At 41.1% G+C, this 13,620-nt stretch overlaps 3 protein-coding genes across 3 annotated transcripts; all 3 read right to left on the reverse strand.

Moving 5' to 3' along the window:
- Positions 1-3,421: 3,421 nt before the first annotated feature.
- Positions 3,422-3,967, reverse strand: LOC141686219 (uncharacterized). The gene has a single exon (XM_074491269.1). It carries the CDS (start codon positions 3,965-3,967, stop codon positions 3,422-3,424), a length of 546 nt encoding a protein of 181 aa, XP_074347370.1.
- Positions 3,968-9,488: 5,521 nt separating this feature from the next.
- On the reverse strand, positions 9,489-11,137 carry LOC141686220 (uncharacterized). Its single transcript, XM_074491270.1, has 2 exons — positions 10,379-11,137; positions 9,489-9,500 (listed from the first exon to the last, which is right to left on the reverse strand). The coding sequence occupies exons 1-2, from the start codon at positions 11,135-11,137 to the stop codon at positions 9,489-9,491; spliced, it is 771 nt and encodes a 256-aa protein (XP_074347371.1).
- Positions 11,138-11,155: 18 nt separating this feature from the next.
- On the reverse strand, positions 11,156-11,596 carry LOC141686221 (uncharacterized). The gene has a single exon (XM_074491271.1). The coding sequence runs from the start codon at positions 11,594-11,596 to the stop codon at positions 11,156-11,158; it is 441 nt and encodes a 146-aa protein (XP_074347372.1).
- Positions 11,597-13,620: the final 2,024 nt, after the last annotated feature.

Here is a 13,620-nt window from a genome sequence, read left to right on the forward strand (position 1 = left end):
AAACTTGTTTTTGCTTTTGCCGCTTGCTCTTCTCCTTCATTTATATTTTCTTTTTCCTTATATTTTCTTTTTTGAAAACTTCCTTGTCTCTTCAAATTCATGTAACTGATTCTTTTTCTTAGAATTTGAATTTTCTCTTTCTTGGGGAACCGAAGGGTTTTCCCTTCTTTAAATTCCCCGCCTCTTCTTATTTATAACTTCTTTAATATCTAAGAGTTCTTGGTTTCTCTCTTTTTGCAGAAAGTCGAATATCCGGAGGAGCTTTGTTGGAGGAGAAATTGTTTCGTTGAGTTCCCTTGTCGTAGGTACTTCAATCCTTTCTCTTCTCTAGTTATTGTAGATCGTCTTGCTTCTTCTTTTGCTACTATAAGTCAGTCTGCCGAACATGTCGAAAGTAAGGGGGATAATCATTCTAATGGGTCGGAGAATACTTTTAGTGGGTTGGATCCTTTAGGTCCAGTCTCGACTCCTTTGACCGGTTCTGGGGTTTTTCAGCATTTGGGGATGATTTTGATATGAGTGGGGTCGTAAAGGATGAGATTGCCGGCAATAACTCGAAGGTTGAGGAAGTTGAGGAGTCTGCTCCAGTCTTTGATACCGACATAGGAGCAATGGTTTTAGATAACAAGGTTAAGTTCTTTAGATCTCAGTGACCGTATAATGCTGTCAGCGTTTATTATAAAGTTCCTTTGGATATGGGTTTTTTATCTGGATTTTGTGCTTTCTCGGATGGCTATTCGATGATTCCCCCTAGCTGTGAAGATCGGATGTGGGATTCGCCTCGACCTGGTTTGCAAGCCATTCCCAACCTGTGGTTTGCTTACAGGTTCAGGTTGCGTATGCACCAATTTTTTCTTCATGTTTTGGAGACCTTGAATTGTGGGGGTAGGACAGATATCGCCTAATATGGTACTTCAATTGAACGGAGTCATAGCCCGTTGCAGCGAGCTTGACGTGGAGCCTACGCTTAACTTTTTCTTCTCCCTGTACCGCCTAAAGTCTACGGGGGCACAAGTGTATTTTGATGTTAAACCCGGTCGCCCGAAACTTGTGAGCACTCCTTCGTCAAATTCAGGTTTGCACTCGAGGTGGGCGTGGTGCGAGGGTTGTGAGCTCGCTGAGGTATCTCCGTAACGTCGACTGTCCTCTGAAACTTTGAAGTTCTGAATGAGACAGGGTCTTTGACTGCTATAGATTTAGCGAAGTTCTGCGGGCACGTTTCTCAGTTCAAAGCTTCATCATTTTATGATGTTCAGTTTTTTATATAACCATTGTCGTAAGATATAACAATCTTTTAGGTTTGCTTTTATTGTTTTGTATTTCTTCTTCGCGTCTTTTTATTTAATTTCTTGAAATATTCTTTATCTTGTTATTTTGGTAATGGTTCTTCTCTTTTTTCAGTTGCCGGTCCCAAGCTTCGTCTTTTGGTGAACTCTCGTATAAAGATGCCTTCTGAAAGTTTCCTGAAGTTGCTTGCTAAAAAGAAGGTTGGAGCTGGTGTATCTGGGATTGAGAATGTTGTTGGGAATGAAAAAGAATCGGAGAAATCTCCGGTTGAGGTTGGGGGCGATGAGTTGCTGGCAGTTTTGGAGGTTGTCGCGAAGGACTCTAAGTTGGATGCGGCCATGAAAGAAAAGAAGAGGCATCGTGATCACAGTTCTTCTCGTTCGCATCATCATAAGAAGCACAAGGATGCTTTGAAGGTGGTTGTCCTCGAAGATAGTGATCTGGCGTCTCTGGGATTGGCGGTATTGAGGAAGACTGGATTGGGCGGTGAAGGTGGTGTTCCTGGGGGCAAGATAGTAACAAAAGAAAGGGAATTTTTTCTAATGAAAGCTTCGAGGGTGTTGAGGCTTCGGGAGGATTGGGACCTCATTTTTTCGCAGCTTGCAGAGATTATGCTATGAAGGTTCTCCTTTTGGTTGCTTTTGCTTGTAATTTTGCCTCTCTTTTTTGTGTTCCTATTCTGTATGTTTAAGCAGTTACTTCTTGTTTTATGTAGATTATGGCCGAGCTTGAGAGTGTAGAAGCTGGTAATTTGTTTGCTGGTGTTGGTGAATCTACGAGGCTTTGGGGCGAGGTTGCTGAGCTAAAGAGGATAAAGGAAACCTCGGAGAGACAGCTGTCTGAATTGACTCGTGATCAAGAGATTAACTCTTCGAAGATAACGAGTTTGATGAATGAGAATAGAATCTTTCAAATGAATATGGCTTGTTATCTCTTACTGTGAAGAAGCAGGTGCTCGACATGGCTGAGGCTGAGTCGAAGATCGCCACGTTGAAAGTGGAGCATGGAGAGGAGCTGCAGACTGTAGTTGAGGCTAGAGATGCTATGAAGAAGGAGCTTGGTCAGGCCAAGGACGCGTTGGCATTGCTGGAAGAAGAGTCTCTTCAGCTGTTCGAGGAGGGCTATCATGAGTGCTGGAAGCGTGTAGAGGCTCGAGGCCTTGATGTGGCTAAAGATCGCTGGGAGGATTACTTGAAGGATGAGCAAGGTCGGATTCACGAGGCCGTGGGAACTCCTTTGGTTGCTCCAGGGCCGGAAACAGCGGATACCTAAGTTAACTTAATTGTTATGTTTCCCTGGATATGTCCGGGTTTTTATGTAATGTTAAACCTTTATTTCAGACGATTGATGTTGCCGTTGGTGGCGTTTGTGGTACTTTTATTTTATGGAGAACATGACGAAACATTGGTGGTTTTTCCAAATATTGACTTTATATGTCGCTTGCTTGATGGTGTATAATGTTTTAATGCTATTTCTTGCTTTTAATTTGTTGGAGATAACTTTATGCCTCAGATTTTCTGAACTTTTTCTTTTAAAATTTTCTTTGTGCTCTCGTTTTGATTTTCGTACCTTGTGCCTTTTCTTTATGAATTTCGACGAAATTCAGTGTTTTCTTCCCTTGGTCGTAGTTTTGAATCTTTTAGATTTAAATCTTGGTGTTCCTTTGGATTTTTCTTAACATAATTTCTTGCCTTGAACCCATGGGAGTTTCTTAAAAGCATATGCTTTTTTATTTTTCTTATTTTTGCTCTTCCTTTTATAAACCGATAAACTCGTGTTGTTCTTCTTTTTTATGATTTCTGACTTGGTGGAAAGTCGAGTTTGACTGGGAGTAATCTATCGAAAGCAAACTTGATTAGATAAAGGCATAGTAGCCTGATTTATAGATATAGGAATCTTTGAAGCCTCACATCAAGACGAGTTCTCGTAGATTTTTTGGTACAAGGAGATATAATTTAACATAACTTAGAGTAGTGTCAATTTTCACTGGAACTGGAGGTGGAGTTATGGATGACTGATTGTCTTATTTCTTTAGGTGAACAATATTCCAAGTGCTTGGAACTGGAGAACCATCAAGGTGAGTGAGGAGAAAATTCCATGGACTGATGACCTTTGCTACCCTGTATGGACCCTCCTAAGGGGGAGACAACTTGCTGACTTTGATGGGCTGTGAGACCGCGGCTTCTCCGAGGACGAGGTTGTTGACTTCTAGTCCTCGTGGCTTAACTTTGGAGTTGAAGTATTTTGCTGTCCTTTCTTGATACCTGGAAACCTTAAGATGAATCGAATCCCTGAGCTCTTCGACGAGGTCGCAGTTTAGACGTAGGCCCGTTGAGGATTCTTCAGCATTGAAGTGTTGTAGTCTTGCGGAGTCCAAGGTCACCTCGACAAGGAGAACTGCTTCTGTCCCGTAGGCCATTTTAAACGGGTTTTTCCCCGTTAAATTCCTTGGGGTTGTCCGATCACTCCACAAGACATTCGGGAGTTCGTCGACCCACAGTCTATTAGCTTCCGCTAGTCTTTTTTTGATCCCTTGGAGAATTGCTTTGTTTGTTATTTTTACTTGGTCATTGTACTGGGGATATGCCACTGATGCTTTGAAGTGTTGAATCTTGAGTTGCTCGAAAGTTTTTTCGATTTCACTTCCTACAAACTGAGTACCATTGTCTATGACAATCATTCGTGGGACACCGAAGTGAAGGACTATGTTTTCCATGAAGAAATTGATGACTCGATTTCTATGGTACGGGCTAGGGCTTTAGCTTCGACCCACTTGGTGCGGTAGTCGATGACCACGATGATGAATTTTTTTTATCCTGAACTTTTTGGTAATGGCCCTACAAGGTCCATTCCCCACATGTAGAAGGGATAGGGCAAAGTTATCGAGGAGAGTTTCGTGGGAGGTCTGTGTGTGACAGAGCTAGATAGTTGGCATGGCTTGCACTTCTTGGTGAACTCTTCACAATCTTGCCGCATGGAAGGCCAGTAGAAGCCGCATCTCATGATTTTAAGGGCGAGGTTATTGTCTGCTAAATGTTCCCCGCAAATGCCCGTGTGGACTTCTATCATAGCTAGCTCTGCCTTATCTTTTCAGACGCATTAAGCAATGGTTCTGTTAGCGATCTTTTGTACAGCTGATTGTTCTCGATGCAGTAGTTTCTTGCTTTGAAAGTTATTTTCCCTTTGTCACACTCATTCATTTTGGGCAAGGTTCCTTGGATGAACTGGATTAAAGGGGTTCGCCGGTCTTGGATGTGAGAAATTTAGTTGATATCCGGCGAAGACTCAACTATGAACGAGGCTACGAGCTCCATAACGTAAACCAGCGTGATAGGAATATTGGTGTTCGAGGTTGCGAGCTTAGATAAAGCATCAGCCTAGTGATTCATGGATCTGTCTATACAATGTAAAGTCCAAGAAGATATGAGCTCTAATAGACCTTTGGCGATGCATGCATAGGCAGCCATTCTTTCGTTTATAATCTTGTACTCTCCCACGATCTGTTTAACCATGAGCTGGGAGTCACAAAAAATTTCAATATCATGAACCTCGAGGTATCGAGCAAGTCGTAGGCCCTCTATAAGGGCTTCGTACTCCGCCTCATTATTTGTAGTTTTGAATTGGAATTTAACATCCTGTTGTATCTTGAAGCCCTTTGGGCTTGTGAGGATGACACTCGATCCTCCAGGTTGGCAGTAGAAGACCCATCAGTAAAAAGGGTCCAAGATCTTTTAATTTCTCCTGGTAAGAGTTCTCCTTCTTCTCGAGATGCGAAGTTACACTCAACAATGAAATCTGACAGGCTTGCGACCTCGTCGAAGTCCTTGGAACATATTTGATGTTGAATTGGTTGAGTTCGATGGTCCATACAGCTAACCTTCCGGTCATATCGGGCCTGTGAAGTATCTTTTGAAGCGGTTGGTTAGTCATTACACTAATCAATCGCCCTTGAAAGTAATGTCGTAATTTCCTGCTTGAGATTATTAATGCGAAAATAAGTTTATCGATCTTGGAGTAATGAAGCTCTGCGTCCTTCAGCATATGGCTCACGAAGTATACAGGGTGTTGTTCGAATGCTTTATCTTTCACTAGGACTGAAGCTACCGTGGTATCTGTTGCGGATAGATAAATTTTGAGAAGTTCGCAAGGGAAAGCCTTTGTTAGGACTGGTGGTGAAGCTAAGATGCCTTGATACCTTGGAGGCTTACTTCGCAGGCATCGTCCCAAACGAACTTGCTTAACTGCGAGGATTTTTTGATAGTATCGAACATTGGTAAGCACCTCTTGGAGGATTGGGGAATAAAGCGCCGTAGATCTACTATCGAGACCGTGAGGCGTTGAAGGTCCTTCAGCGACTTAGGAGATGGTAGCATCTAGCGTTCCATGGGGTGCAGGAGGTGCAGAACCAGGAGATCCAAATGGATAACCAAGCACGGTATCAGGTGACAATGGTGCAGAAGATAAATATGGCATTTCCGCAGTAGGTAATGGGCTCTGTATAGGGGAGGGAACATGAATTGGTGGAACCTCATGGATGTCTACAGGAACCTCCTGGAGAGGTTCAGATACTGGTATAACTAGTGCCATGGAAGGCCCCGCTCCATCTGCCCTCACTATTCGTTGTGCCCTTGGTAACTCTCCATCCTCTCGTGCCGCCTTTGCGACCATCCTAGCTCTAGTAGTTGTCCTGACTACGGTCCTCAATTCCTCAATGATCATCTCTTCAGTCTTATCAGGATCCTCCACGAGATCCTCCTCAGCAACAATCCCTTTTGGGATAACATCCTCAACCGCAACATTCTCGATATGAATCTCATCCGGTCCCTCGTTAGGGTACTCTATCGGATTCATAATCTGATTTCCAACATGTAGTAAAACATCCTCATGTTGATGCTCCTGAACCTCAGGGTTCGGTGTCCCGCTGCCCTATACGATAATGAACTATGTTACTATCACGATATTTATAAGGGTTCCCGTAAGGGTTTTAATTGTCAGTACTACGTTAGGTAGTCCGGCTATGAACTTGGCAAGAGTTCTTATTATCTTAGTGAACTTATCATTTTAACGACGCATCATCTATGAGGTTTATAACGCTTAGCTCTGATACCATTTCTGTAACACCCCCAAATCCAAGGTCGGGGATCCGGGTTGTCACGAGTTCCATTTCCCTTAATAACACTTAATCTTAATAAACAACCAACTACTGGGTACTGTGACCCCACAATACACACACACACACACACACCACAAGTTATATTCTTAGAGATGAATACCAAAAATAAAACAAGTCATTTTATTCCACAATTATAAGTCATTACACCTCAAAAGGGTTTCTGAATAAATTTACATATTCTTTGTCATTATTATAATTCATAAATATACATAAGTCTGGTACATCAATAGTTAAAAACCTAGCCTATTGGTAGATCCTACCTCAGCTACAGCGGCATCAACGCCTACAGGAAACTGCAGAACGTTTCCTATCCGCTTGCGAATTGGGAGCTTGGTCATATTCATCTTGTCTATCTGTTGTTGTGTGATGAAAAAAGAAAGCAAGGGTTAGCAACAAGCCCACCGAAATAATATGTATAATAATTAACAATATATGAGCATTCTCATAGTACTCATGAAAGTCTTGGTCAAGAAGAAATGAACCAAGTTGGTATCTTAACGCGACCAAGTTCCAAAATATTCAGTATATATGTATATATACTTTTCAAAAACTTGGAAATCCTCTTCCATGCATAATATACATAGAGTTCCAGTTTATTACTGTATAAAAATATCGTTGCAAGGTGATCTCATATATCTAACCTTGTCTCAACGATTTTCTGAAAATCTTTGTCATGCATACGATAATCATTAACTAGATATAAGTTGAAAAGATGAAGTTACAAGATACTCCAATATACTTATATCTTTTCCAAATACTACTTGAACTACCACCGTTCAAGGTATAAATAGTTCATCCTATAGATGAAGCTACAAGACAAAACTTGTATAAAATCAATCTTTGAAATATCATCAAAATGAAATGAAGTTACGAGATACTTCATTTGATGAAAATATCATTTTGAAAACTCGACCCTGCCAACACTCAACAATCACCCAGCCGTAGCCTTTTTATCGAAGTGCTCTGGGTAGTGTTGCAGAAATATCGAACTGGATGATGAACTCATTACGGGAGTTTGCCGCGCCAGGAAGACCACTCACGATGATCAGTCGCAGTAGTGCAAACCCACCATTTTCTACATGTAGAGGAGAACAGTCGGATTTACTTGTCAACCGAACACTGGACTTCTAAGGAATGGACCGTCTTAGCGGAACTTCCGGGCCATTTGGGCCATTATAATAAGGCCGGGCCAGCACCACTCGACCACTTACGCCAGTCCTAGTTCAGATGAAATCTATGACTCTGAAACGTAAAGCTCGTCCCCCCTTTTCCCAAGTAGAAACTTGTTGATACGGCTCCACCAAGAAGTCATATCTAGTTGGGAAAGGAAAACTCACCGATATTTCCCAGGCGATGTCTATTAATGGATTAACTTATTCCAAGAATTTTACTTCCCGAGTGTTGGGTAAGTAATCAAAAACTCTTTTATCAAAACAGCAACCTTATTGCGAATATTAAAATACATCACGGAGCCGGATCCTTCAGATTTTTGAGCGAGCATTTAAATCCCCTTCGAAAGGAAGATCTTAAATTTGAAAACGAGTTTTGGGATCCGCTCTAACCTTCCAAAAATAGTTTTGATAAAGTTTGAAAATAATCTCTGGAAATATTTAAAGTAAGAACGATTTGATAGTATCAATTATTTTCCGAATACTTGGCAAATATCAAAACATTATTCTTTAGGAAAATAAAGAATATTATTTAATAAAATAAGCGGAGTCATAAGACCTCGAATGAATATCTAAAATAATATACATTAAATAAAATAAGCGGAGTCATAAGTCCTCGAATGAATATTCAGAATAATATTCATTAAATAAAATAAGCGGAGTCATAAGTTCTCGAATGAATATTCAAAATAATATTTATTTATAATATAAAACTATCGAATAAACCTTATTCATTTAATAGTTTTGAAAACTATATATATATATATATATATAATATACTCGGGAACATCACCTCCCGGTATAGAAAATGTTCAACTTTGGGTCCCCGATACGAAGGGTATACGCAAGTATTGCTTATCTCTAGCATAGGTATTATGCAGTTTAAAATCAATTGAATCAACAATGAGATATCAAAATTACGGAACAAACATGCATATATATATATATTATATCAACATGCTCCAATATTTCGCAAGACTTGCTAATAACAACCATGCACTTATCACAAGATAATGCACAAACAAATATATACATCATAACAACAGTATAACGGGTAGAAAACTTGCCTGAGTATTCCGGGATAGACTTAAGCTTAGATAGGGTCCGGTAACCTATGAACAACAATATAATCCGGAATTAGACCACGGTCGCTTAAGAAACTAGTCAAAACTCACTCATACCCTAACGGTCGCTTATACGCTTAACGATTTGCATTAATCGCTCGCGTACCCTTGGCTCCACTAATTTTAATAAATTAACCGTTATGAATTTTAAGGCGACTCTTTCGCGAATACTTTAACAACTGCCTAATCCACCTTATATAATTGTTTCTTGTTTTGATTAATCATTTACGGGTCTCAATTATGATCTCAAAGTTACTCGAGGTTTCGGGGTTCGCTCGTGAAACGCCATCACTTAAAATGGTCGTTTATCCTAAACCGTAAATCGGATTTAAGCGAACGACATATCAAAACGAAGCTTGAATCATAAACTTTCTAAGATGGTAATAGTCAGTTCATGGCAGTGAGTGTTAGGGTGCAAAAGTCATGCACAAAACAGTCTAAGGAAAATTGGGCATAACGACGACTATAAGTTAGCGATTCCCAATTTTTTACCAAATCAATTCAATATCAAACCGCCACCAATCAACACCATTCCACCATCATTCAACCACAATACAAAATCATTCAACCACAATACAAGATCATTCAACCATAACTCAAGAACTCAACTTATTCATCTAAACCAAGTCAAAATGTGACCAAGAACTTCAAATCTAACAAGTATCACTCCTAACTCCAAAATCAACAAAACCACTTACTAAACAAAGCTCTAAACATGATTACACACCCATTACACTAACCCATCATCTAAACATTAGGAATCCGAACAAACAAAACTTAAGACTAAGGGTTTGAAAAGTTATACCTTCCTTGGAGAGTGGAGAATCACTTAGGGAGCCTTGAATAACCACTAACTATCTCTACTAAGCTTGGAACTCTTAATTTTTGAAGGTGTGTAGCTTGAGTTTTGAAAATTTCTCCTTGCTTTTTCAAGAAGAAGTCGAAGAAAAACAATGGGGGGAAGAAGAGAGAGTTTGCTTGGTTGATTTTGGGAAGTGTGAAATGAAATGCTTGGTTGCTTTCCTTTTGGCTTGGCAAATTGTTAGCATTTTTACCATGATAAGTTTTACTTGGCTATAAATCAACCAACAAATCAAATTCATTGTCATGCTTATGTCACCATGCTTGTGTCATCTTTTAACACATGGTTTCTCCTTGTGATGTGATGACATCATCATCCACTAACCTCTTTGATTAACCCTTAATTACTTGGCTAATGACCGCTTATCTGTTATACGGTTCGCTTAACTTTCATTTTCGTTCGTCGTTTGAGGGATCATATCCGAGATCTTATTACTTGGGTTCCCCTAAACCTTTCTCAATATTTTATATTCCTTTTATGATCCTCTCTTATAAACCTTAAATTTAAATCCTTTTAATCATGTTGCCTTATACTCAATTCTTTCGATATTTGGTGGATTTTCAGGAAAAATCAAAGTGTCCGGATTCGAATTCTAACGACCGTTACATACACTCATTTACTTTATGGAATACTAATACGATCTTAGAATTTTCATAACAGTACTCCTATATAGCGTGGTCTGATAATTTTCCTTAATCAGCATAGTGAGCAAAAGTTACTATTCATCAGGGTTTCAAAAATTTCCAAAAATTGGGGTTATTACAACGGCATTAGCAATCCATTGAGGAAATTGGACTTCCTTGATGAAACCTGCCTTGAGGAGTTTGTTGATCTCGACGTCTATGGCCTCTTGTTTTTCTGAGGAAAAGACCATTGTCTTTTGTTTCACGGGGCGAGCTTCCGGTGAGATGTTCAATCTATGAAGCGCTATTTCTTCCGGGATCCCTGGCATATCCTTTGGGTCCCATGCAAAAATGTCAGCGAAGTTGCGCAGTGTTTGTATCAACTGTTCTTTGATATCTGGGGGTAACATAGCCCCTAGTTGAACTTTTTTGTCCACAGAGACATCGTAAAGGTCCACTTCTTCCAACTCCTCGTTGGGTTCGCAGTTGCTTGGTTTGGGTACCTCGATTATTTCTCTTGGATCGACTTCTACGACTTGGTGAATCTCTGAGATTTGCGAATGGCGATTCTTAGGAATAGAGTTACCTAAATAGCATTGTCGGGAGGCCCTTTGGTCTCTGCAGACTTCGCCAACCCCAAACTCTGTAGGAAATTTCATTTTTAAATGAGCAATGGAGGTGATAGCTTTGACTGGGCCTATTGTGGTTCGTCCTATAATAGCGTTGAAGCTTGAAATTGTGTTGACAACATGGAATTTGACAATTCGCGAGATTTGGCATGGAGGAGAACCAAAAAGCACCGGGAGGTCAATGACTCCCACGAGTTTGACCTCGTTTCCAGTGAACCCATACAGCGGAGTTCCCTTGGATGTGTCGAATTTCCTATCTCCCAAGTCCATTCTTGAATATGCGATGTATTACAGGATATCTACAGAGCTACCATTATCTACCAAAATCTTTTTGACAGTGTTGGTTCCTACCTTAGTTGTTATGACCAAGGCGTCTTGGTGATCTTCGATGATGTCGTCCGTGTAATCGCTGTCCGAGAAAGAGATGACTGGGGTCGGGTTTCTTCGAGGTCTTTTTGAATCGATCCTGCATACATCTCGAGCATATAGTTTTTTTGAATTGTTAGAGGATCCTCCAACTGAGTATCCTCCTGAAATGACGTCGATGACTCCGTCGGGGTCACGATGTGACGCTCGACGAGAGTGACTGTTATCTACGTGATGGGCTAAGTGTCCGTCGCGTATCTTTTCCTCAATAAGGTTGGTGAGTTGATAGCAACGCTCTGTTTCATGGCCCTTTTCTTCATGGTATTCGCAGTATTTGTTGCTTGGAGGCCTGTTTGGGTTCATTGGTCTTGGGGGTCTTTAGGAAGGGTCCGTTTTAAGGACAGCTAGGATCGTAGTTTTTTCTGCATTTAGCTTCGTAGGCTCTTGAAGTTCCTTAGTGTCTGAGGTCCATTATTTGTTATCACGGTGTGAAGATCTTTGGGCAGTGGAGTCTCGATGCCTTTGATATGCTCGGGGCGACGGAGAGCTCTGCGAAGTTTTAGAGTAGCGAACTCTTTCTGATTGTCGAGGGCTTCGGTACTCTCTCTTCTCATAGTCTCTAGGTCTTCGTGGGCTTCGATTGCGCTGGATTTTCGGGGACCGGGAATGTTGAATGCTCCCTACGGCCTCTTGGAGAGTTAATCAGTACTCAATGATTTTGATGGTCGTCTGCAAGGTCTTAGGTTCTTTCTCAAAGAGTTCCTCGAGGAGTTGACTGTGTCGTGACCTATAGATACCAGCTATGAGGTAATTAACAGCAAGAGGATCAGCGAGGTCAGTAATTTCAGCAATGTGAGCTTTGAAGCGGGTTAAATTTGCTCTTAAACTCTCATTTGACCGCTGGTAGACTATAATGAGTGAGGCTATGATTTTTCCACCCCGCTTGTTGCTAGAGAAACGTGTTCTGAATTTGCTTTTCAAAATTTCCCAAAAATCGATCGATCGAGGTTGAAGATTGTTGAACCAATTTAGCGTTGTGCCTTTAAGGCAAGTAGAGAAGAACCGACAACGAGCTGTCTCAGAGTGGCCCAAGAAATCCATCCTTCCATCGAATAAATTGATAAAGTCCGACGGGTCCGTAGATCCGTCGAAAGAGTCGATAGGAGGTACTTTCAAGTCTCTATTGATTCTGGCATTTTCAATTTTGAGTGAGAGGGGGCTTTCAGATGCTACTTTGATGCCTCCACTTTGCGTTCGAATGTAATTCTTGATGAGAGACAGATCATCTGCTAGCTTCGATAGCTTTGAGCTCTGGCGACGTTTCGAGCCTGCGTGCCGACTCTCCTCCTCCTCCTCAGAGGCGTCATCCTCCTCCGCCTTTCCTTGCTTCCTTTTTGAGTAGAGGGATCTTGTTGATTCCTCGTACTCGGAGAAGGCTGACTGTAATGCCGGGAGCCATGTGGTGTCATAGTCCTCATTCTGGAGATCCAATGACTTGCAATCTTCAGAGACCTCAGAGAATTCGCGATGCAGGCGCATTATCTCTTTCTTACGCCTGATTTTTCTGCAAGCAGTTTACGCTCTTTTTCCAATAACTTCAGCTCTTCGTCGTCCTCGTCTAGAACGATTATGTCATCATTCTCTTCGTCCTTACTTTTATCTCGTTGCTTCTTATCGAGATGTAAGCGCATATCGCTGGAGAAGAGTTTTTGCCCGGTAGAGGTTTCGATGAGAGTCCTCTCGCTGCCTTTCGGTAGTTTTTTACGATTGAAAAGATCCGACTAAGTTGGTCTTTCCACCGAGATGATATCCTCCTGCTCGAACAACAATATTTGAGACCGTAACACCGACTTCGCTTTTAGATCGGCTTTTTTTTGGATGCTCTTTATCTTATTTGTTGCTGGGGCTTGAGCCTCAGGCACCTGCTTCATCAGGTATTGACAATTCGAACTACCTTCTTCTATCAACACTGCTTGAGATACTCCCCTCCTTTTAGCGCCAGTGTTGACCCTAAACTTAAATCCCTATTCTAATTAGCCAACCACTTCTAAGTACGAACCCCCTCTTATTTATAATACTCCTAAGTTGGTCTCCTTTAACTCTATGGGCCTGATCCTCTCATTGGGCCTGTACCCTGACAATATCCCCATTAAATTAGGTGAAAAATTAGATAAACAAAGTCTCTGGATTATCCCTGTATGAAACTAAGCTCGTCACCTTTGTTAACGTAAAGGCCAAGTATGTCGCTATCACATAGGTCACAAATTTGAACCCCATAGATTATACATTGACGATAAAAGCCTACGTATTAATTTCAAGATTTTTTTTACACTCCACCGTTAATATGTGCACGGTGTAAGGTCTTTCTTCCATTCCAGCCATATTTG

Source organism: Apium graveolens, chromosome 9, assembly GCF_009905375.1.
Source record: "Apium graveolens cultivar Ventura chromosome 9, ASM990537v1, whole genome shotgun sequence".
NCBI classification, from domain to species: domain Eukaryota; kingdom Viridiplantae; phylum Streptophyta; class Magnoliopsida; order Apiales; family Apiaceae; genus Apium; species Apium graveolens.

Coding starts and splice junctions, on each gene's coding strand:
- LOC141686219 (XM_074491269.1), bottom strand. CDS start 3,967: ATGATTGTCATAGACAATGGTACTCAGTTTGTAGGAAGTGAAATCGAA.
- LOC141686220 (XM_074491270.1), bottom strand. CDS start 11,137: ATGGACTTGGGAGATAGGAAATTCGACACATCCAAGGGAACTCCGCTG.
- LOC141686221 (XM_074491271.1), bottom strand. CDS start 11,596: ATGAACCCAAACAGGCCTCCAAGCAACAAATACTGCGAATACCATGAA.